The following is a 23,359-nucleotide window of genomic DNA, read 5'->3' on the forward strand; positions in this document are numbered from 1 at the left end:
TGGGTGTCTGCTGACGTAGTTTCTTCTGCAGGGCTGGTAGGGGTGGCGACGGTGCCCTGTGGACCTTTTGGTATTTGAGAATAATGTGTCAGTACATTGTGTGCACATATGAACAAATAATATGCACTCCTCACCTCCTCCAGATGTGTCTGTTTCTCTCTCTCCTGTTTCTTCCTCAGGGCTTCGTTCTCCTTCTCCTCTGCTTCTTTCCTCATTTTCTCAGCCTCTTTACGACGCTCTTCGGCTTGCCTGACCAAATCCTCATTTTTGGCCATTTGCTATGTAATAAGTGACAGAAAAGAAGCACATCCTGTGGTTTTGTACCTTTCTTTTAATTTGCACTGTGTCATTGTTCATCTAATTTTCACGGACAAAATCCTATAATTTTTCCATTAATTTCAATAGAAATCTACATAATTTCAATAGGAATCTGGAATTTCATGTGATAGCGATAGAATTTCCCCACACAGATTTCACATTGGATTTAGGTTGGTCAAGTGAATTCACCACGTTGACTAACAGAAAGCCGGAAAATTATTTGGTTTGAACATGAGTTGTGCTTCACTGACAATGGACATAAATCTATTCTGGCTGTGAAATAATTTCACCAAAATTTTGGCAATGTGACTGCTGGTACAGTAGATGCTGTAACTACACCATTAAATGGGTAAAAAGTATCGTTTTCCATTGACAGCCATTCAAAAGTTGCTGTTTGTTAGGGATTATAAGGGAAAGCTTTTATCGCCGTTTTTTTGGTCACGCTTGGTTAGGACACTGTTAACCCAAGCCTTTAGAGGATAGACTATTTCAAGCTTAACACACTCATATATTCAATCTGGGTCAAGACCAGTGCTTCAAAGTGAATACATCTTCCTCTCAGCAGGCTATTTTTGAGATTCACATGATATAACTGCAAAACAAGAACCTCTTTTTCTTTCTGACGCTTCCTCTCCTGCTCTTCCTCATACTCCCTTTGGATCCGAGCTCACTGTTCGGCCAGCCGCCTCTCTTCTTTCTCTTCCTCAAGCCTGCATCGCTCTCTCTCTTCTGCCTCCTTTCTTCTCTTTTCCTCGATCTGTTCATCCCAAAGATGATGACAAAGTGAGACGGCAAGCTACAAGCACAGACAGCAGAAGACAGCAGTCCGTACCTGTTGTTTCAAACAATCCTTGTAATTTTCCTGATCATGGAGCTGCTGCGGAGTGGGCAGTTCATTGAAAAGGTTACCCCGGGCTTGCACAGATGGCTGAGAAGAGCAAAAACCTGCAGGCTCTACAGGGGCAGAAAAGATTTGGATGGATTGCATGCAAAGGTCTTTTATTTTTAGCTTCTAAAAGGTTTGATGATAGTATCCACAATCAGTTTTTTTAAATATTTATATTTCAGTAAATATACATTTGTAATTTTTTTAAAATACATTTCATTACATTTCTATTAGTTTTAAATATAGCAACTAATAGCGTCCTCTAAGTGCATGTCATTGCAGATGCAAAATTTTATTCCATTTAAATTCCACTCTAGTTACATGCTTTTTATGATTGTGAGTAAAACTGTAATTCTGTGGCCACAGTACTTGATGCACGAGGTAAAGTTTCTGGCACTGGAATCCTGGCTACTCTGCCTCCGGAATCACACGCTTCCACATTTGTTTTATGCATTTGTTTCAAATCACCTGGAAACACAAAAATGTTACATTAGTACTATCATTTATACCAGAAATTTTCAGAATCAGTTTGATGATCAAAAAATATAGCATGGACAAAATATATATACAAATTGTATAAATTTTGTTTCCAATCCAAAATCTGTAAATTAACTGACACCACGAAGCATCTATAAGTGGGAAGCTTGTGATTTATTTGAGTTCAAAAGTTTGGGTCAGTAAGATTTTTTTGTTTGTTTGTTTGTTTGTTTTTTGCAAGAAAAAGCACATTAGATTGTTCAAAAGGGACTGTAAAAAGACATTAACAACATTAATCCTTTCTGAAGGATCGTGTAAATTTTATACTTTATTTTGGATCAAATTTAATCAATGCAGCCTTGGTAAGCAGGAGACCCCTTTCAAAAAAATAAATAAAAGCAGTATATAGCTATGTCACATATCATAGTTTTACATACCCCTTGTATCTACATAAATATATATATATATATATATATATATATATATATATATATACACACAGCATTGTACAATACCATATTGCCCTGAAGAATTAGTTGTTTAATATTTACTACTGTTTAATATTTAGATTTAATATTTAGTATATTAAACTCCAATGAGCATTTTGAGATTTTTCCAGTCATTCATGATTACTGGGTAAATACGCACAAAGAGTGCTTCTAGCTGCTAAATTATTTCTCTAGTAAAACTAGAAAAAGTAAATCTCATATTCACTGTCAGAATTTCCATTCCATTTTAATTTTTCTTATTTTTTTCTTAATTGTCTTGATTTCCATGACCACAGGAACACTGATACATATAGATATCTGTGTCAACTGTAAAATACCTAAATAAAATAAATGTAAAAATGCATTATTAATATCTTGCAGATTCTGCAAAGGGTGTGTAAACTTTTTTATTTTTATTTTGCAGTACTCCCACTAACGGCCCACCATTTGTGGATTGCACTAATTAAAGCCTTATTAAACTGCAGTAATTGTAGCTGACTGTGGACAGGGAGTTGACTGAGTGAAGTGTGAACTCTGCATGCGTACTGATGAGGTTTCCATGATAGTCCCTAAGAGAGGCTCCTCCTCCTGCTCTTCCCCAGGGCTCGTAGGCCTTCATCTCAGCCTTTATTTTAGCATCATACAGCTCCTTTTCCACCTTCTCGCGATGCCGTCTCTGCTGTCGTTCTTGAATCTGTGCACCACAATTTAGACAATTAGGTTTTGTTCACACTGCACATCATCTGATTTGTTTTTCAAATCCCAAATGAATAACAAGAGTAAATCCTATCTGACACATTTCCACAAATCAGATTTGAATTATTCATGTTTTTTTTTTTCTGTTCAAACTACAAACAAGATATTGTAAGAATGTAACATCAAAATCAAAGTAGTATTACTCAACATGTTGTAATCAGATTTTAAAGTACACAAAGGCGGAAAGTTCAAACTTTCAGTTCATCACATTAAACCAACCCTGATCTGCCTCTAGATTCACTGTACCTTGGGAAATAGCAGATTCTGCTCAGATCTCTTCCTGTCAGACTGCTGAAGTTCTTGGTAAACTCTACACGGATTAGCATTCAAGGCCATCCGTCTTCAAACCCTTCACTGCACTATTTCAAACTCAATGATCTTGCAACCAGGCAGTTAAACAAACATCTTTCTAGCTATATATCTTTCAGTATCAAAGTTCCCCTGAGGAAATAGAGGAGGATAATGCAATTTGTCCTCCCTAAGTCCTTAATCTGTGTCCACAGCCATTATGATATAAAGATATCATCTGACATCCCACTGAGCTAAACCTAAACCTGCGGCCAATTCAAGCAAATCACTTCATAACATTAATGCTTTGCAACAGTATATCACCACTTTCCATTAATAGGGTACGTTTTGATGTCCCACTACATTTTTAAAAGCATTAGAGGCACAAAATTCCTGTTTTGCTTTGTACAGAAAACTATTAGATATCATTCAAAGTACCACTCAAAAGTTTGGGGTCAATAACTGTTTTGAATTTTTTTAAAGAAATGTATCCTTTTGTTAAGCAAGGATGCATAAAAATTTATCAAAAGTGACATTTACAAGTCAAGACATTTAGATGCTACAAAAGATTTCGATTTCAAATAAATGCTGTTCTTTTGAAGACTCTTGAAAAAAAAGGCATCAACAAAATATTAAGGAGCACAACTGTTTTCAACATTGAAAATAATAAGAAATGTTTCTTATAAGAAATGGTTTCTGAAGGATCATGTGACACTAAAGACAGGAGCAATGGCTGCTGAAAACTCAGCTTTGCCATCACAGAAAAAATTGTATTACATTTTTTTAAATATATTACAATATAAAACTGTAAAATAATAATATTTCACAATATTACAGTTTTTACTGTATTTTTGATCAAATAAATGCGGCATTGGTGAGCATAAAAGACTTCTGTCAACAACATCTTTCCGAAGTTTTGAATAGTAGTGTACATGCAATTAATTTTTATCCAACATAATTTAATAAATTATTTAATTTTCATTCATATTTTCTTGAAAAGTAGCAAGTTTTAATAAATGTGTCTGTATCATCACTCCTTAAATGACTTGATCTTGACTTGACATGATTTTGGTCCAATGTCTGAGGTCTTGACATCACAATTCTGACATAATCTGTTATTAATATTCAATGAATTGTTGTAATATGACTGTTAATTAAAGAATGTTAATTAATAAATTTTTGGTGATTCAAATGTAAAGCTGTGTAACCCTGTTAGTGCACCTTTCCATAAATTCATCAAATCATCTGCACCCTTTCTATGGCATGATAATTAATCTCATAACAAATTATTGGGAGAGTACCTGCTGCTTAAGGGCTTCCTGATAGCTAACAGCACTTTCCATGGGCTGCTGCAGCCTCTCCGGAGGAAAGAACGCTGGTCCTGATGGAACAACTCCAGCATGGCTGATCGCTCTATGGAGAGACAGAGAAAAGCATTATGTTATTTATTCTGTTGTATTCTGAATAAATGTGCCCCCTACTGGTACCTCAGCATAACTTGCCATAAAAAAATAACCAAGTAACTCAAACATTATGACTTAAAATCTATTCAGAAATTCATATTTTAAAGTATTTTGGATTTTATTTTGTCTTGTCATTTCAATGTGTATTGTTTTAAATGAGGTGCAATTAAATGACAGTTGAATAAGCCACTTGCAAACACATTGTAAAATCCCTGTCATGTGACCAACTAAATTCTGAAGCTAAATAACTGACATTCTGTATTAAAACTCATGCTTACTGTGTGAGGCCTCCAGACGGAGGCTGCAGAACAGGCCACTGTGCTTCTGGAGGGATGAGTGCCTGCTGACCCACAGCTGGTCCATCTAACACAAACAAAACGAACAAATCACATTAAACATGCAATCAACAGCTACATTCATCATAAAATTGGCAAGGACTCCAAACTATAACACAACTACTGCAGAAACAACTTTCGTATTACAATACTGGCCAACACAAATATCAATGAATGACAGATAATAATGACATACATTAGCACAGATGTATTTAGTTTAACCAAATATGATATATGTGGTTATGCTACTTACAGTAGGCCAGATTGGGGTCTAGAGGATTTCTAGCTCCATAATAGTAATGTGCATTATCATAAGGAGTTTGATAGGAGTCAGCGAGGAAGGGACCCAACGGAGGACGCGCACCTGTAATTCTGACATCAGAAAACAGACATATTTCATTAAACATACATAAAATCCTGTCTATATTCAAGATTCTTTATTGTCACTATACAAGTATAGTGAAATTTGAGCAATCCTACAATAAAGTTGAATCTAATCTAATCTAATATATATATATATATATATAGTATTATTATTTATTAAGGTATGTTATTACATAGCTTATCTTTTGTTTTCAGTACAATTACATTACATGTCAGTACAATTGTTGTTTCAGTGCAAAATCTAAGAACATAACTCAAAATCTAAGACAAACCTTGGGGCAACTATCTCCCCCAGGGTTCTTGAGAGGCTTCTGTGATTGTCTTCAGTAAGAGAGGTGGTATCATTGGCCCCAAACCCTGCTCCAGCCTCCAGACCAAGGCCTGGTGTGTTAGCTAGCTGGCTTAAGACAGTGCTATGGTCTAGAGATGGAGACTGGAAAGCAACACGGGGTCTCTCAGGGGGTGCTGTCTCCTTTGGTGGCTGTGGAGATCGCTCTTCTTTGAGCCACCTGGCAGAGTCAGCCCTGAACTCCTCCAGACCCAGCCCTGGGTGGTAGGATACATCCATTCTCCTACCCTCGCGTTCCCGGGTCACGGCACCAAATTGTTTTATTCTGTTTGGCTGTGGGAAACAAAGGTGAGATGGCTGTAAATAGGAGCACAGAAGGTGTTGCACAGCTATGGCTGCAGTGAAAATGTGTGTCAAAGTCTAGTCTATCGACTCAAATTCTGTTCCAATGTGAGAGAGGAACAAAAACATCTTCTTGCATGCTATATTACAAATCTTCTAAAGCCATACAATTACTTTGTGTGAGGAACAGGTCAAAATTCAAGTTATTCACTGATAATCACCTATTTAAAATGTAGTGCCATGTTTTGTATGAACTACTTTTTTTTTTTGTTTTGTTTTTCTATTTCATTATGGCCACAAGAAAATAAAGTACATTTTAGAACCATTGAGAGTTTTTGCATACTGAATGCTTCATAACAATTTGAAGAGCTTAAAGACAAAAAAATCTTTTGCATAAAATAAGCTTCATTTTCATTTTATTATTACTTCATATTTTTTCACATTTTACTATTACTTTATAATTATATATTATATTATATTATATATTATACTATAATAATTGTACTTGTTCTTTAAATTGCCCTGAAAATGTCATTATGCAAAAAAATAAAAATTAAGCAGCACATTCCTAGTTATTTCCCATTTTTAAATCTTAGATTTTAAATATTAAAAAATACAATAAATATAATATAATTAAACATCTAGAAATGTTATGCTTATTAATTTAAAATAAAAACCTATTCTTTAAATTTAATATAGAAACCATATAAAATCTAAATATAAAACAATGAATATTCAAAGCCTGAGGACCTTCACCTTTTTTTTGGGATCAACAGCGCCTGTTGCAGCCACTCCCAACTCTAGCTCCTTCTCCCTGTAAAATTGAGTTTAGATGGTGAACTGAATATTTGAGCCCTTAAAGGTTTTAATTCAAATACCTACGATCAGCATGTCAAATACTTTGTTTCTCACTTCCTTTTGTTCTTCTGTTGTTTGGCTATTTGCTGTAGCAGCTCCATTCTGTACCGTTCCTTCCTCCTCTGAGAGGCCTCATCACCTTCAGTAGCACCTAAATAACCCAGTCACAGGTCAGAAATTATTCACATTTTTATATATAAATTCTACATACAGTTTGATTTGACCCAACACTCGTTGTCTTACCAATCATGAGCCCTGTAGCAAACTCAGTCATGTTCTGCTCGTTGACAGATCTGCTTTGCGCTGGAGTCGGTGCTTGTAGACTACATCAAAAATAAATAAATAAATTCACACAAAGGAACAATAAACTCCATCCAGTGTCTTACACTAAACACACCTGATCTCTGCAGCTCTGGCCAAACTATTACGTCTCACACACACATCACATACAGTGAATTAAAGAGCCTGGCTGCAGGGCCATCAGAGGCTTTGAACCTCCCCATCAACACCAATCAATACAATCCCATTGACAGAATGAACAATAAATCCAGCGTTTCCTGTCTCTGTATTGTTAGAAATCCTCAAGTAGAAAAATCCTACAAAAGACATGAAATCTTAAAGGTAAAATGAAGGCTGAAAACCATAATGTCTTTCATTTTCTTCCACTGGAAAGGCAGCAAATTGATAGTAGGGTTTATAAATACAGACTTCTGCTAGAGTAAATGCCACTTCAGCTATTTGATTCACTGCAGTTTTATTTTCAGTGAAAGATTGGCTTTAAACCCCAATTACTCTAATTGCAGATCAGTACTTGAGTTGAAGTGCAGTTAGGGTCTGTGTATTCTCCTGACAGCTGTCTGCATTGACTGTGTCTAGTAGGAAAGACGTCAAATTTAACAGAGATTAAAGCCTGTACAACCCTTCTACATTTGCTTTTATTTGGCTCTTCAACTGTTTCAAGTTATTTTTATTTGAATGTTGCTATGGTGATGATAGTTATTTTTGCAGATATTGTCGGTTTGGTTGAGGCTGTTAATTTGACGTCCTCTACAATTTGTGAAAAACACCATCTGCAAATGTTGCGTCTTTATATTATTGTAAAAACGCATTTATGCCTTCTCTGCTTAAACCATTAAACCATCTTCCATTTAAGCATTATATTGCACTATAATATATATATATATACACACACACTCCCCCAAAAGTATTGGAACAGTGAAGCCAATTCCTTTATTTTTGCTGTAGACTGAAAACATTTGGGTTTGACATCAAAAAATTAATATGAGACAAGAGATCAACATTTCAGCTTTTATTTCCAGGTATTTTCATCTAGATCTGATAAACACAACTTAGAAGATAGCACAATTTTGTTTTTGTTTTTGAATTGCTCATGTGACCAAAAGTATTGGAACATGTGACTGACAGGCGTGTTTTGTTGCCCTGGTGTGTCCTATTATATTGATTATTCAAACAATAAATAGCACTGAATGTCTGCACTCAGTTTCAGATTTTGCCTGTGCAGACTGCATTTATAGTTAGATGCGTAACCAACATGAAAACCAGAGAGCGGTCTATGGGTGAAAAACAAGGAATGGTGAAGGTGAGAGAAGATGGAAAATCAATCAGAGCCACTGCACAAACATTGGCCATAGCCAGTACAACCATTTGGAATGTCCCGAGGAAGAAAGAAACCGCTGGTGTACTAAGTAACAGACCTCGAACAGGTAGACCAAGGAAAACATCAGCAGTTGACGACAGAAACATTGTGACAGCTGTAAAGTAAGACCCTAAAACAACTGTTAGTGACATCAGCAACAACTTCCAGAGGGCAGGAGTGAAGGTATCAGAATCTACTGTTCGCAGAAGACTTTATGAACAAAAGTACAGAGGGTACACCAGAAGATGCAAACCAAAGAATAGGAGACAAGCCTCAAAAATTCTGAGACAAGGTTTATGGACTGATGAGACAAAGATTAACCTTTACCAAAGTGATGGAAAGGCTAAAGTTAGGAGAAAAAAAAGGATCTGCTCATGATCCCAAACATACAAGCTCAACTGAAACACAGTGGAGTTAATGTCATGGCTTGGGCTTTCATCGCTTCTTCTGGGACGGGCTCATTAATCTTAACTGGTGATGTAACATGACGGCAGCAGCAAAATGAACTCAGAAGTCTACAGAAACATTTTGTCTGCCAATTTACTGAAAGATAAAACCAAACTGATTGGGAGATCCTTCATCATGCAGCAAGATAATGACCCAAAACATAGTGCCAAAGCAACAAAGGAGTTCATCAGGGGCAAAAAGTGGAAGGTTTTAGACTGGCCAAGTCAATCTCCAGACATAAACCCTATAGAGTATGCATTTTACCTGCTAAAGAAGAGACTGAAGGAAGTAACCCCCAAAACTGAAAGAGGCTGCGGTGAAAGCCTGGAAAAGCATCACAAAAGAAGAATGCAAAAGTTTGGTGATGTCAATGGGTCACAGGCTTGATGCAGTTATTGCAAGCAAAGGATTTGCAACTAAATATTAAGTCTTATTCACTTTATTCTAGTTTAAGTCAATCTGTTCCAATACTTTTGGTCACATGAGCAATGGGTGGGTTCAAACTAAAGATGCTATCTTCTAAGTTGTTTTTATCAGATCTAGATGAAAATACCTGGAAATAAAAGCTGAAATGTTGATCTCTTGTCTCATATTCATCTTTTGACGTCCAAGTTCATGACGAATTTTCACATCTGTCCTGTTTAACTCCTGCAGGACGACCTCCTTAAATGCTCTGATCTTTAATGGGGAGTGGTGCTCAGCTCGTCTCTACTGAATCCCCCACAGCTGCTCAAGAGCGTTAAGATTGAGTGAAATACTGTCCACTGAAGGATTTTCACCTTGGGAGAATTAATATATTCATTGTCATGCTGAAAAAATGCCCAATAATGCAAGGAATGAGGGGAGGGTAGCATCTTCTGTTTCAAGTTTTTGTATTACATCACGCAGTAGTGTGTGAATTCATGACAGTGTTGATAAAGTACAACTCCCTCACACCTTCAGCACTCATACATCCCTATATAAAAGCTTTACTACCACTGAACATCACTGTGGGTACCAAGCACTTCTCACTGTACTTCTCCTCTAGCAACACCAGAACATTTTGGATGCTTTTGGATCCGAAATGATTGACTTGGTCTCTTGAGACCAGAGAATTTGTTAAGTTTTAGAGGGGGTGTACTCATTTATGCTGTATATATATTTATTTATAAAGGATCATGTGACACTGGAGTAATGGCTGCTGATAATTCGACTTTGTATATAATATTTTACAATACTGGTATTTTTAATGTATATTTAATTATTTATAATGTGAGAGTTATTTAACATGTTTATTAGCCATTGTATAAAAATATCTGACCACACAATGACACTAATGATTAATTAGAATTACTCATTTGTGATAAATCTGTACTTGTTTTTCTACATTTGAATGTGGTCAAATCTGCAGCGTGCACTTATTTACGGTAAAATGTGTTGGTAATATGTGTAAAATGTCATTATTAAATAAACCAGAAATATTTCACTTTATGTAAGCAACATTAAAACGTTTTCAAAATGCAATTATATTCCAGAAAATCTAATCAATGGACATGCATGGGGCAGAATAGATATATCATTTTGTAAATGACGTGCTCAAAATCCATGCCAATCCGTGGAGTTTTCATCACAGTTCCATATGGGCCTAATTATAACCTATCTAGACGGAAGTCCCTCAAGAGAATATTATTCTTATCATGTTTCCTCAAATATAACCATATCAACTTCTGAGTGCCACCAAAATAAACAGGACACAATAGAGAGAACATGTAAGATGCACCTGTGAGAGCTGTTGTCATATTTTCCTCCTCTCCTGGTTTTGCCCGTGTCTTCCTGTACATTTTTGTGCCTCTCCTTCTCTAGGAGCTCTATCTCCTCATCAGAACTGGTGTGATCTCGGTGAGGGCCTCCCCAGCGATCCGGCGTCTCTCCCCAGCGTCTCCGTGGCCTTGATACCTTAGGCACTCCGGAAATGGGCTCAGTCAGAGTGACAACATCCCTTTTTGAGAACACGGTGTTCTCCGGGCTCTGACTGGCCTTTTGCGCTTGTACCTCTAGAGAACCAACAGGGTACTTTGGAGTAATAGAGCCAAAACGATCTCTCTCCAGGGCCTGACAGAAACATGATCAACATATGCTGAGGATTCAAGGAGAGGTTCAAGTCTATAGAATTTTAAAAGAATAGTTGAATTGAATGATAATTTGCTGAAAATTCCACTGGAGGAAGCAATTTTATGGATAGAGTATTTTAGCTAGGCGATGGTTTAAAGTTAAAACATCTCAGTGGTGCATTTGTTTTTCTACAAACATGCCGCTTCTCATTTCACAAGATGTTAATTGATGGACTGGAGACTGGACTGGAGTGTGGATTACTTGCAATGTTTTTTATCAGCAGTTTGGACTCTCATTCTGACGGCACCCATTCACTGCAGAGGATACATTAGTGAGCAAGTGATGTAATGATACATTTCTCCAAATCTGTCCCGGTGAAGAAACAAACTCATCTACATGTTGAATGGCCTGAGGGTGAGTAAACTGTCAGCAAATTTTCATTTTTGGGTGAACTATTCCTTTAAACTGTAGTTCAATAAGGACATTTGTGAAGATTATTTATTAATGTAGATGTATAGGTCATATATCAACAAAATAATGCTTTATTTCATTTAAACCTGTGGGGTAGTTGAAGTTTTCCCTATTTTCTGTGCTCCCTCTTGCCCTCGGAGAAACATATTATATTCCTTGTTCCTCTCATCCTGCAGCTTTTCCTGGGTAGAATCACAAAACTGTTACATTAATAGTGTACCATTACATTTCTATGGTAACAATAAACAATTATTCATAGTATAAGACCTCTTTTACGATTGTACAAATCTCAAATGTGTACGCAAAACAGATCTGCAGTTCAGCAATAAACTGGTTGCCACTAGACACCTTATCCAGTCAGAGTAAGCAAATCATTTTTCATGTCACTGACGGCTTGCCAAACAGTAAGGATGGGTCTTTGTGCAATGGATTGAACCAGGTCATGGCACCAAATGCGGAATTTGCTCTAGTGATGCCTACGTTTACAGATGGACAACACACACATATTTTACCTTCGCTGATCTCCGTTCTTTTATGGGGAGAGACAGCATGTGGGACTGTGGAATTGGATCAGCAATAATTTGATTTTTTTTCTAAGGAAGAGATAGAAGAAACTAATTAAAACTTTATTAAAATAAATAATTTATTTAAAATATATATCTGATTAACAAACAGAAACACAAACTATTTAAATATGTAGTTTAAAAAAAAAAAACATCAAAAGAGAAACAGGTGTGCAAGTAATTTTTTATTATATAGGCCTATTTCAGATGTTTATTGAAATGTTATATTATACAGAGGAGCATAGTGTACCTCAGACATAAAGTGTCGGTAATCAAGACGTAGTTCTTGCTTTAACTTCTGCTTTTTTCTTTCATATTCCTCTCCAAGAGGTAAACTGAGGCCAAAACTTTCTTCTGTAAATAAGACGACAATATGAAACATCTTCAATGGCATTTTTAAATAAGTGAGAAAGAACAGACACTGATTTTAAAATGTATCATCCAATATCAAGTATTGAATATATGAATTTGACTGAAATTATATTGAAATATATCCTGCCTTTGGTCTGTTTGGGGTGAGAAGTTTGTTTTTTATTAGCAGGGTTCTCCTTGTTACCAAAACTTGTCTATGAAAGAAAGACAAGTAATAAAACAATAACTTGAAATATAAATACATAAACATGTTCATGTTTTAACACACAAACAAATCAAGCAGCACTATTTCTATTAGAAATTAAGCTTACCTTCATTTCCATGTAAGGCGCTTCTTCTGTGTTCGCCTTTCTGTCCTCCATAAAGTTGCTGATGTTGACATTCATATTATCCCAAACCAGACTCAGCAATTAATAAAGAGCTCTGGACAAGACAGAAGCCGTTATCAGATGAAGCTCTTATCAATAACACAAGAGTGAATATGCTGCTCTCTGGGCATGGAAATGAAGAAAGACTGTGTTTACAGGAGGAGATGGAGCGGATGAGTGCAGACGCTGCAGACGCAGAGGTTGTTATGCAACAACTCAACACAACACACGCGCCTCAACCTCCCACAGTTCAGACGATGGCTGTGTGTCCCAAAACCTAGAGATCATCGGATCCAAGACAGCATTTCTGAGCGGCATTCAGAATCTTGCGCCTTATGTGGAACTACTGCTACTAACTAACATTAACCACTCAAAAGTTGTTCTCACAGCTGACTGATATATATTTCAAAATAAAAGTCCTATTTTTACTGTCTGCCTTTTCAAAAAATGACCATGGTAACCATAGCTTCCGTTACATAAACACTAATTCAAAAATGTTAACGGAGGAAAAATATCAAACGCTATACACATAGCATCTGGTGTAGTTTGGTGCATCAAGAGCAAAACAGACCTTTAATGAATAGATGAGATCCATGCATGTGAACTGCTCCTACACTTGCCACAGAACAGCAAAAAATATTTATTTGTGTGTTTATTTAATTAAGTAATATATTTGCATCACTGCATAGACGTCATGTACATGCAAATTAGAAATTAATGTACCATATGTGACCAGAGAGCCAGAACTGAAAACATGCTATGCTTGGTTCAGTCCAGCACATGGCACAAACAAATGTCTGATTGTGTACAATCACTAATAAGGTTGCAGCCACGTGAACATCTACTGATGGCCAAACAGATGCAAGGCAAACATGCTGTAAATCTGACTTATATCAGCTGTTTCAGTTGAGATGAGACTGTCATGAGATGAAATATCTGTCTGTTTCAATGCTGATGTGTTGATTTGTCTTTATCTTGAATTGTGACATCAAGGTGCTATTAGGATATTTCCTAATTCCTCATACGAAATGCATAACAGAAGAAAAGTGTTCCAGGAAAGGTTCTCTAAAACAGGTGTAATTGCTAAAAAAAAAAAAAAACAGACTACAAACATGGTCTAACATTAAAAGAACAACAGACAGAGAGACAGACAGACAGACAGACAGAGACAGATAGACAGATAGATATTTTAATGATATTTTATTATAATATTTGCCCTAAAATTGTATTGTATATATGCAAATATATATATATATATATTATATATATATTGTATACAATTTATTTATTTATTTATCTTAGAATGATAGATTAAATACAACAATTTAGAGATAGATTAAATTCATTTTATTAAACAACTTTTGTCTTAAATTATATTGTTAAATATAATTTAATATATTCAGATTTTTGTTTTGTTTGAAGCTTAGAATGATCCAGGCTAATCGAAGTGCATGACGTCATTTCCGCTCGTGTCTTGGCAGGGAGGAGGCGGGGTGCTGAAATGACATTCGGCCCCACCAACCAAAGCATATTTCCCGGAGCCACGTTGATTAGGATCAATAAAGCGCTCTTGACATCCGTCTAGAAAGACGGAGACACATATTTGCCAGATAGCTGGCTAAACACCTTACGGCAAAATGGCGGCGGGCACTGTCAACCCGTTTAACGTGAGTGATTCGGAGGAGGAAGCGGAGCAGAGGCAGGATTGCGCGGACACCGAGCGCAGCCCTAGTGATGAAGCGCAAGGCCACAGACTCGGTCCCTTCTCCCCGCCGGCGTACTCCGAGCCAGCCGCTCTGCTGTCCAGCAACCGAACCAGCCCGAGTGTGGACGGTATCCCCGCGTCGGCCGCGGCGGTGGCTGGGATCGGAGGAGGAGGCGCGGAGACTCGGGTGTCGCTTGATGCGATCGCCGCGCAGCTGCTCCGGGATCAGTACATCCTCACGGCCCTGGAGCTGCACACCGAGCTCCTGGAAGCCGGACGCGAGCTGCCTCGCCTGCGGGATTATTTCTCCAATCCAGGCAACTTCGAGCGGCAGAGCGGAACTCCACCCGCGTGCAAAGAGCAAGGTGTCGGTCCTGGAGGTCCGCTCAGTAAGTCATGAGATAATGTTTATAATGTAGGTCCAACCGCAATAAAGTCTAGTCTTCCTGTATGCAGTAATGGACGTGTTTCAAAACCTACGAGACTGCATATGCTAACGTTAGTCAAAAAACATTTAAAACCAGTCTAAAATGGTCTCATAACCTGGTTTGGCTGGCAGGTGTTAAGGTTTTGGACACTTGTCAGCTGGTCGACGAGCTTAAACTAGCTGAACTCCACTTGGCCAGTCTGGAAAACCAGATAGACTAGGTAACCATCTTAGTCTGATTTAAGTTGTGTGTGTTTTTTTTTTAACAGGACACCTATTTAGCACCTAAATTAATGCCCAAAATGCTTTTTAGGTAGGCAGCTCACTAGGTTTTGGAGCTGCATACCTAGTTAGCACAAACTAATGTACAAAGTTCAAGTTGCAAAATTGCTATCTAGTTAGGCTGCTTACTAGGATTTGTAACAGGATACCTAGTTAGTACCCAAATTAATGCACTAAAATGCTGTCTAGGTAGGCAACTCGCTAGGTTTGGGAGCTGGATACCTAGTTAGCACATAAACAAATATATAAAATTGCTATCTAGTTAGGCTGCTCACTAGGATTTGTAACAGGATATCTACTTAGTACCCAAATTAATCAACTCACTCTTTAAACAGCCATAAAATACACCAACACTGCAGCTGTTCAAACTAGTACTCTAGCTAGACTACCTGTTAATTTCATATTGCGGTTTACTGTGTTTCAGTCTAATCCGTTCAAGTGCAGAGGCTTGTTGGGGAGGCATTTTTAGGGCTGGATTGTGTCTTTGTTGTGTGATGTGATGTGAAGTCTTCCCACTGATTCCAGCTGTGCAGGTGCAGGATAGAAAGAGGAGAAAAAAAGATGCTCATATGAGGGGTATGTAAAACCTTGACTGTGTGCAGTGATACATGGGATTGATGTACTTTGTTTGGTGTAATCAGGAATTCCTTTCGTGTTCTGTGTTTCTTATACCTTTGCTCCTAAATGAAATTTCTTATCTGATAGCCTGCACTCGTCTGCCTCTTGCTATTTGCCTTTCAAAGCATGACGTTGGGATTTGTTTTTCTTGATTACTTAGGTTGCATGTAGTTGCAGTGTGGATTGAAAATTGCAAAATTGTATAATGTTGATCATTTATGAAAGAATTATTGATTAAAGATCAATGACATTTTTGCAAGACAATCAAGCCTTCGTTAAAAGGAGCCATTTTAGGTTACAAAAACCAATAATCTAAAGTGAAAGCAAACAATTAAAATTGTCATAATTTACTTACCCTCATGGTGTTCCAAAGCTGTTGTCTGTCTTCTGTGGAACACAAAAAGAAGATATTTTGAAGAATACTGGCAACCAAAACGTTTTGGTTACGATTGACTTCTATTATTTGGACAAGAAAGACATGTCTCAAAATAGCTTCTTTTATGTTCTAGAAAGAATCTCTTACAGTTTTGCAACATCAGGGTGAGTAAATGATGATAGAATCATCTTTTTTGGGTAAGTTGTCCGTTTAAACCCCACCTTAAAAATGCTATTGACCAATCAGCTGTTGCCATTTACCATATAATTAGGCAAGCTTTTGTTCTGTGCTATTGCAAGTTAGATGTGTTTGGACAGTTATAGAATATTGCATAAATTATGGGGGAAAATGTTGTCAACTAGTGACACAATGTACCCAGGGAGGATTTTTTTTTTTCTTTTTTCTTTTTGTACTTTTTTTAACCTTTAAAATAAGTTGTGGATTAAACTCTAACCCTCATTTACAAATTAAAATTTATAATATCAATAAATAAAAATAAATAATGTTAAATAATCAACAGTTTAATAAATAAATAATGTGAAAAATATAAAATATTTTTTATTAAAAAGGCCATTGCAAAAACATTGACGGCCAATCAGAATCCACCTGACTCAAGCTTTTTAAAGTAGCACACACACAAAACTGTGGGTGCACTTATAATAAACAGAAAGTTATCGTTCATTGGTGTGGATTAGGGCTGCACGATAAATCGCATGCGATATTTAATGCGCATCTTGTCAATAAAGACGGTTCTGTAATCAGCGGTAAATCTCCATCACCTGCGGGCTTTCACATTGAGCAGCATTAACTACACAGAGCTGTTGTTCACTGACGAGTTGCGCAAAAGATTTATCGTGCAGCCTTAGTGTGGATGCTAAATAATATCTTTATAGTTATCGCTCTTGGTGTGCACAAGCCTTGAATCATTGTTTCATACGAATCTTTTATGATGACAACCTAATTGAAAATTTCTGTGTGGTTGCTGAAGCTTATGGAATGATTGCAGGTATTCTACAGGTTGATTGAATGAGGAAGAAGTACTGACCAAATATTAGACTGAATGCTTTCAAATCTGTCCTGGTTGTAATTTATGCTTTTATCCAAAGCGACTTACAGTGCATTCAGGCTATACATTTTTTACCAATATGTGTGTTCCCAGGGAATCGAACCCACAAACTTTTGCGCTGCTAACACAATGCTCTACCACTGAGCCACAAGAACTGGTTGTATCACAGTTATTCTTCAATTTTTATGTGTGGTGTTTTTGCGTGACTGCCTGGCATAAGTGCACATCAACTGCACATTTTCTCAGCCTGCTGCTGACTGAACATGTGGGTGGGCATGTTGAAATGGCTTTCATGCAGGCTTATTCACGGTTCAAAACAATCATTAATCCATCTAATCAGCTGCCTATTGCAAAGAGTATTATATCTGAATATTTTTCCCGTTTCGCATGACAACCATCTTTCCTAGATCTGATATTAAGATTCGTAAAATTGCATGTAGTCCTGCAACCTTCCCACTGTACATGAAAACCTTAATTTATTTTGTAAAATGAAATTGTTATAAATTTCTTGATTTTACGAATTATGCTGTCAAAAATAAAACCATACAAATTTTAAGACCTATAAAAGTTTACTTATTCCCCCTAGTCATTCCATAGAAGAACCACCTTGGGTTCCACAATGAATGAACCTTTCAGTGAACAGTTCTTAAAAGAACCTTTTTTTTCTTAGTGTGAAGAACATTTTAATCATCTGAAAAAATGATTTTTTTTTCCACGAAAAAGGTAACATCAAAACATTGATCTAAGAGATTTATGTAAAGGAAACATAAATCCACTAAAGGACATGGAAATGTTCCATGGATGTTAAAGATTCTTCATGGAACCATCGATGCTAAAGAACCTTTATTTTTAAGAGGACCAAAAGACAGGATGTGACCTCATCAGCTGAGTGCAGTGTCCTAAGTGACACCGTTCTCCAGGGAGAGGGGGATGCTATTGAAATTAGAAGACTAGACCTGGGTTGCCTGTTTGTGTCAGCCAATCCCTATTTTTTTAAACAGGGTTTTTTTTCAACTGGGTTACTTAGTCTGCATTGGAGACTGAACCGCACTTAACTAGCTCTTAAATACATGCCTAATTGCTGCTGACGGCTGTGTATTGACCTGGTTCTAGAACACAGAGGTTTCAGGAGCCACAGGGTTTTATTAGCATTATGGAACTAACCCCCTCCCCAAAAGAGGAGCTGGCAACCAGCTGAGAGGGAGCAGATGGCTCTCAACCACGCTTCTGTCACGTCATTGCAGGAAGAGACATTATCAACACCTCACATGGTCTCGCCAATATTTTATCCTTTGCTAGAGAGACGCAGCAACCGCTTGAGAAGCGTTTCAGGGATGAAAGGGCTTCTGTGTGTTTAGGATGTGAGAGGATTTGAAGCAACGCTGAATGAATATTGTAAACTGTATGATGCAGACTTGATTGGATCAGTTTTTGTGAAGCAGCTGTCGGGCTGTCATCAGAATCTAGTTTACTGCACAATTAACTGTGCCCCCACCACCCCCAGCCTATTCATTGAGCTACGAATGACACACAGCAAACAGACCAGAAGACACCATTAGGCCTTATGCAACCTTATAAATGTACTTAAAGGGGTCATATGATGTTGCTAAAAAGAACATTTATTTGGTGTAATGAAATGTGTTTATGCGGTTTAAAGTTAAAAAAACACATTATTTTCCACATACTGTACATTATTGTTTCTCTATGCCCCGCCTTTCTGAAACGCTTTGATTTTTACAAAGCTCATCGGTCTGAAATGCGAGGTGTACTCTGATTGGCCAGCTATCCAGTGCATTGTGATTGGCCGAATACCTCAAGCGTGTGACGGAAATGTTACGCCCCTTACCATACTGTGATGCCTTGTCCCGGACGGAGCGACGATTCAAAAACATGAAAACCCATTACAAACGAGGCATGTGTTGCATCCAGTGGGGGCATAATTACGGATTATAATGACTTATACTGTCTTTTTACACGTTGCGTTGCGTTGCATCGCGCTGCATAAACATAAAACCATCTGCATTTGTGATCGGAGAAATTACAAACAAGCGCTACTCTACACTGCCCAAAACTCACGTTTGAATCATCAGTGGCAAATCCTTAAAATTAATACGTACTTACAGTCTGTGAGTCAGAACAGCCAGCACTGTAGTTTACTCTTCCAGGATCAGGAAACAGTCCTCCATAAAATGTGCTGTACACAAATTAATATTTGGGTTGAACTGTTCTGGAACAGTGTTGTAAATACAACTTAACCACTGATTTCTAGTCGTGTCCTCTTTTGGAAGGCCAAACAAAGTAGTTTCGCTTTCACAACGAAACACACAGCGTCACACACGGCGGCCTTGAGTGAGCGGAGGCGGGCGGGCTTGAGTGAGGAATGGCCGGTGGATTCAACGAAGGAGCGGCTGGCGGGCTTGCGGCAACCACATGTGTCGACCCCGGGCTGGACTCCGCTTCGTCTACGGTGAAAGCCGATCTGGCATTCCACAGCGCGAAGTAGGGCTGTGCGATTTGGGGGAAAATATCAAATTGCGATTTTTTTTGACAGATATTGCGATTGCGATTTGATTTGCGATTTTAAATTTGCAAAGTCAAGCTTCAGCTCAATATTGTCAATAATGTGCAGCATTGGGAATAGCCAACATGCATTATAAACTTATTTCAAATTAATCTGTTGGGGAGATAAAATGTGTAAGATAACATTCACGTACTAACAAAAACATCTAAGATTGTATCTTTTATTCACCAGTACTGAAAACAGAACCGATAAAAGGGAGCTTTTGATATGTGCTGTGACGCAACTCTTGCAAATTACCTTTTTTGTTCGTTGTCTGTCATTTCGAAGCTTAAGTTGCATACGTTTTTCTTTAGTTTAAATTTGCCTAACTATCGATCTGAGCCAGTAGACGCCATAATCCCACTCTGTCTCTCTCCCGCTTTGTTTTTTTTTTGGTTTTGGTTTTTTAAATGGTGGGTGTTTACGCAGTTGGCTAGAGCAGTGCTGATTGGGGAGAACGGAGGTGCGCTCACTCTATTGGTTAGTAAGACTGCAACTCAAGGCTGGCAGTCATGCATATGCTCTGGAACAGAGTAATATCGCGTCCATATCGCAGGCTTTGCGATTAGGAAATCGCAACGTCTCAAAACGCGATTTCGATTCGATTTCGATTAATCGCACAGCCCTAGCGCAAAGTTGATGTATTTCGTCAGCGACCAGCACGGATCAGCTCTAGGCATGACGAAGCGGATATCGTCCTCTTCTGGAAGGCCAAATAAATTAGTTTCGCTTTCACAACGAAACACACAGCACCTTCACGACATGGCGGCAGCAACAATACTACAGCGAGAATAAAAGTTGCGCCTTCTTTCTTTGCGTGAACATTTGGGCGGTGTTATGCAAATCTTCCCGTAGACGTGGGGGCGTGTTAGAACGAGCCGTTTTAGGTAGGTGTGGTTGACTCTTAACTTTTATAAAGAATATCTCTTTGGATTTGAGACTTTAGTCTTTGCAACTTTACAGATCTTCTTTATGCACCAAGAGCTTGTAACACTTCAAAGAGAAAGGAAAATTGAAATCGCATCATATGACCCCTTTAAAATTTCTACTGATTCTTACTATACAATATTCTGCAAATCTGCATTGACCTACTGCCTAAATACACACTTACATTATAAAGACCTAAAATTATCGACCACATAAGTTCTAAAGCTCACTGAATGTTTTTTTTTTATTAAGTAAAATTGAAACCGTATGTCAGTCAATATACAATACTGAACAAAATTTTGGGATCAAGTTTTTTTTTTTTGAAAGAAATTAGTTATTTTATTCAGCAAGGATGCATTAGAACGTGATCAAAGGTGACAGTAAAGACATTTATAATGTTACTTACAAAGGATTAAAATTTTAAATACATTCTGTTCATATGAACTTTTTTATTCATTAAAGAATCAAAAAATATCTCACGGCTTCCACAAAAATATTAAGCACAACTGTTTTCAACATTGATAGTAATAAGAAATGTTATTTGAGCAGCATGTTTTATGAAGGAACATGCAGATCATATATTAAAAATTGTGAAATTGTGGCCCTGAGGGTGTGGCTTTGATTTTTAATTATTGTGACCATTTGCTTTGTAGTTAATGCTTAATTTATGGATTTTGGTAACCTGTGTCTAAAAATAAATGGCTCCTTTTTGTTTAAACAGTGTCTTTCTAGCCTAGCGTCACTACCTCAGATTCCTGAGCTACTAAAATAACTTTGTATTGCTAATGCAAAACACTTAGTAGCCAAATTCTGATAGGAGATGTGAAGTTCTGTGTGCTCAATGATGAGAAGACACAAAAACTCCCTTTGATGTTACCTTTTTCATGGAAATCAACCTACGAATGGTTGACTTATAGTTTTTGCATATTAAACTGGAAAATAAGAAAGTGTTTTGACATCAGAGTATCATTTCTAATTTTGTGTTGATTATGTGAACTTTACCACACAGAAGCAAGTATGTGTGCACATTTATCGCTTACGAGTCACATGACTCGCCTGACATATTGAACAAGAGCTTTTCAATATCTTTCCTTGAAGGAAGCATCTTATGCATAGGTCAAGCTCACATATTGCCTTCTCAGAACCACCAGCCCCTCCCTGTCAACCAGTTTGACAAGACGTTTATTCAGCACAGCTCCGTGGCACTCTCACATGTTGGATCTCAGCATTGTCATTCAAGTCACGCCCAGAGAGAGTCACAAAACTGTTCCCTCATCAATACTTTTCTGTCCAAGACTGTGATAGGCAGATCCACTAATTTAACTACCAGAGTGTCATTTAACATTTAGCCAACTGCATTTATACAGAATGCAAGCTTACGTTGGCATGCAAACACAAAAAAATCACCTATTTGAAGGCCAGTAAAATTTCTCCTTTTCATTGGTGGATTGAGATTGTCCCTCGTCTACATGGACAGCTTTGCTGTTACGGGACTGAGTGCATGAGCTTTACTGCCATCATGTGACACATGCTCAAGTCACTGTGATATTTAGCTCGAGTGAAAGAAAATAGTGCCATGAGAGCACAAGCATTTAAAGAGGCCATATCATTTATTGTATTTTATATGATTTGACTTATATAATTTATTTTCCCCAGAACTACATTTGCCTATGCTTGTCTAGTGTTTTGTGCCAACAATCATTAAATTAATTCACTTTTCATGACCATTTTCCGAAAGAAGAGATGGCTTATTTTATTTTGTTTTGTTTTTTTATTTTATTTTATTTTATGGAGTCTTTTAAAAGACTTAAAGATTTCTATGCAGAGAGTAGGTGCTACATACAGTAGGAATAGATCAAGACTTTTACATACTTTTCACTGTAATTTTTGTTAATTATTTCTTTCTTGTGTAATAGTAGAAATATGCCTCAGTTTGACTGGACAAGCCATGTTTATGAATCCAGAATAGATATTGTTGGTGTGCAACTGGATGGTTACATTGTCGAATTGAAACACATTTCCATAAGTTGTGTTTTTGTATTGGGGAGGATGTTTTGAGTTCTGAAAGTTAAAATATGTTTTCATGAGTGAGTACTAGGGCTGCACGATAAATCGCATGCGATATTTAACTCTCATCTTATCAGTAAAGCCAGTTCTGTAATCAGCGGTAAATCTCCATCACCTGCGGGCTTTCACATTGAGCAGCATTAACTACACAGAGCCGTTGTTCACTGACGAGCTGCGCAAAAAATCGCGCGAATATGAACGTGGTTTTGCGCAGCTCGTCAGTGAACAACGGCTCTGTGTAGTTAATGCTGCTCAATGTGAAAGCCCGCAGGTGATGGAGATGATTACAGAACCGGCTTTTCTGGCAAGATGTGCATTAAATATCGCATGCGATTTATCGTGCAGCCCTAATAAATATATAAATATTGACGTTGGCAATATTTTTCTATCTTCCCTCCAGCAGTGCAGACAGACGGAGAGATCTGTGCTTCTGGAAAGTTTTGGCCTACGTAGAGCCTATTCTCTATAACTGCTGACT

The 23,359-nt window shown here is 37.5% G+C and overlaps 1 protein-coding gene and 1 pseudogene across 1 annotated transcript in view; one reads left to right on the top strand and one right to left on the bottom strand.

The window, feature by feature from the left end:
• Positions 1-13,403, bottom strand: part of LOC107686718 (centrosome and spindle pole-associated protein 1-like) — a 26,417-nt pseudogene extending 13,014 nt beyond the window's left edge.
• Positions 13,404-14,289: 886 nt separating this feature from the next.
• Positions 14,290-23,359, top strand: part of LOC107686719 (lisH domain and HEAT repeat-containing protein KIAA1468 homolog) — a 48,269-nt gene continuing 39,199 nt past the window's right edge. The window contains exon 1 of the mRNA XM_016483824.1: positions 14,290-14,947. Within this exon, the coding sequence (XP_016339310.1) occupies positions 14,491-14,947 (457 nt within the window). The 5' untranslated portion in view covers positions 14,290-14,490. The remainder of the gene's footprint in view (positions 14,948-23,359) is intronic.

Source organism: Sinocyclocheilus anshuiensis, unplaced genomic scaffold, assembly GCF_001515605.1.
Source record: "Sinocyclocheilus anshuiensis isolate Anshui unplaced genomic scaffold, SAMN03320099.WGS_v1.1 scaffold990, whole genome shotgun sequence".
In the NCBI taxonomy this organism is placed as follows: Eukaryota; Metazoa; Chordata; class Actinopteri; order Cypriniformes; family Cyprinidae; genus Sinocyclocheilus; species Sinocyclocheilus anshuiensis.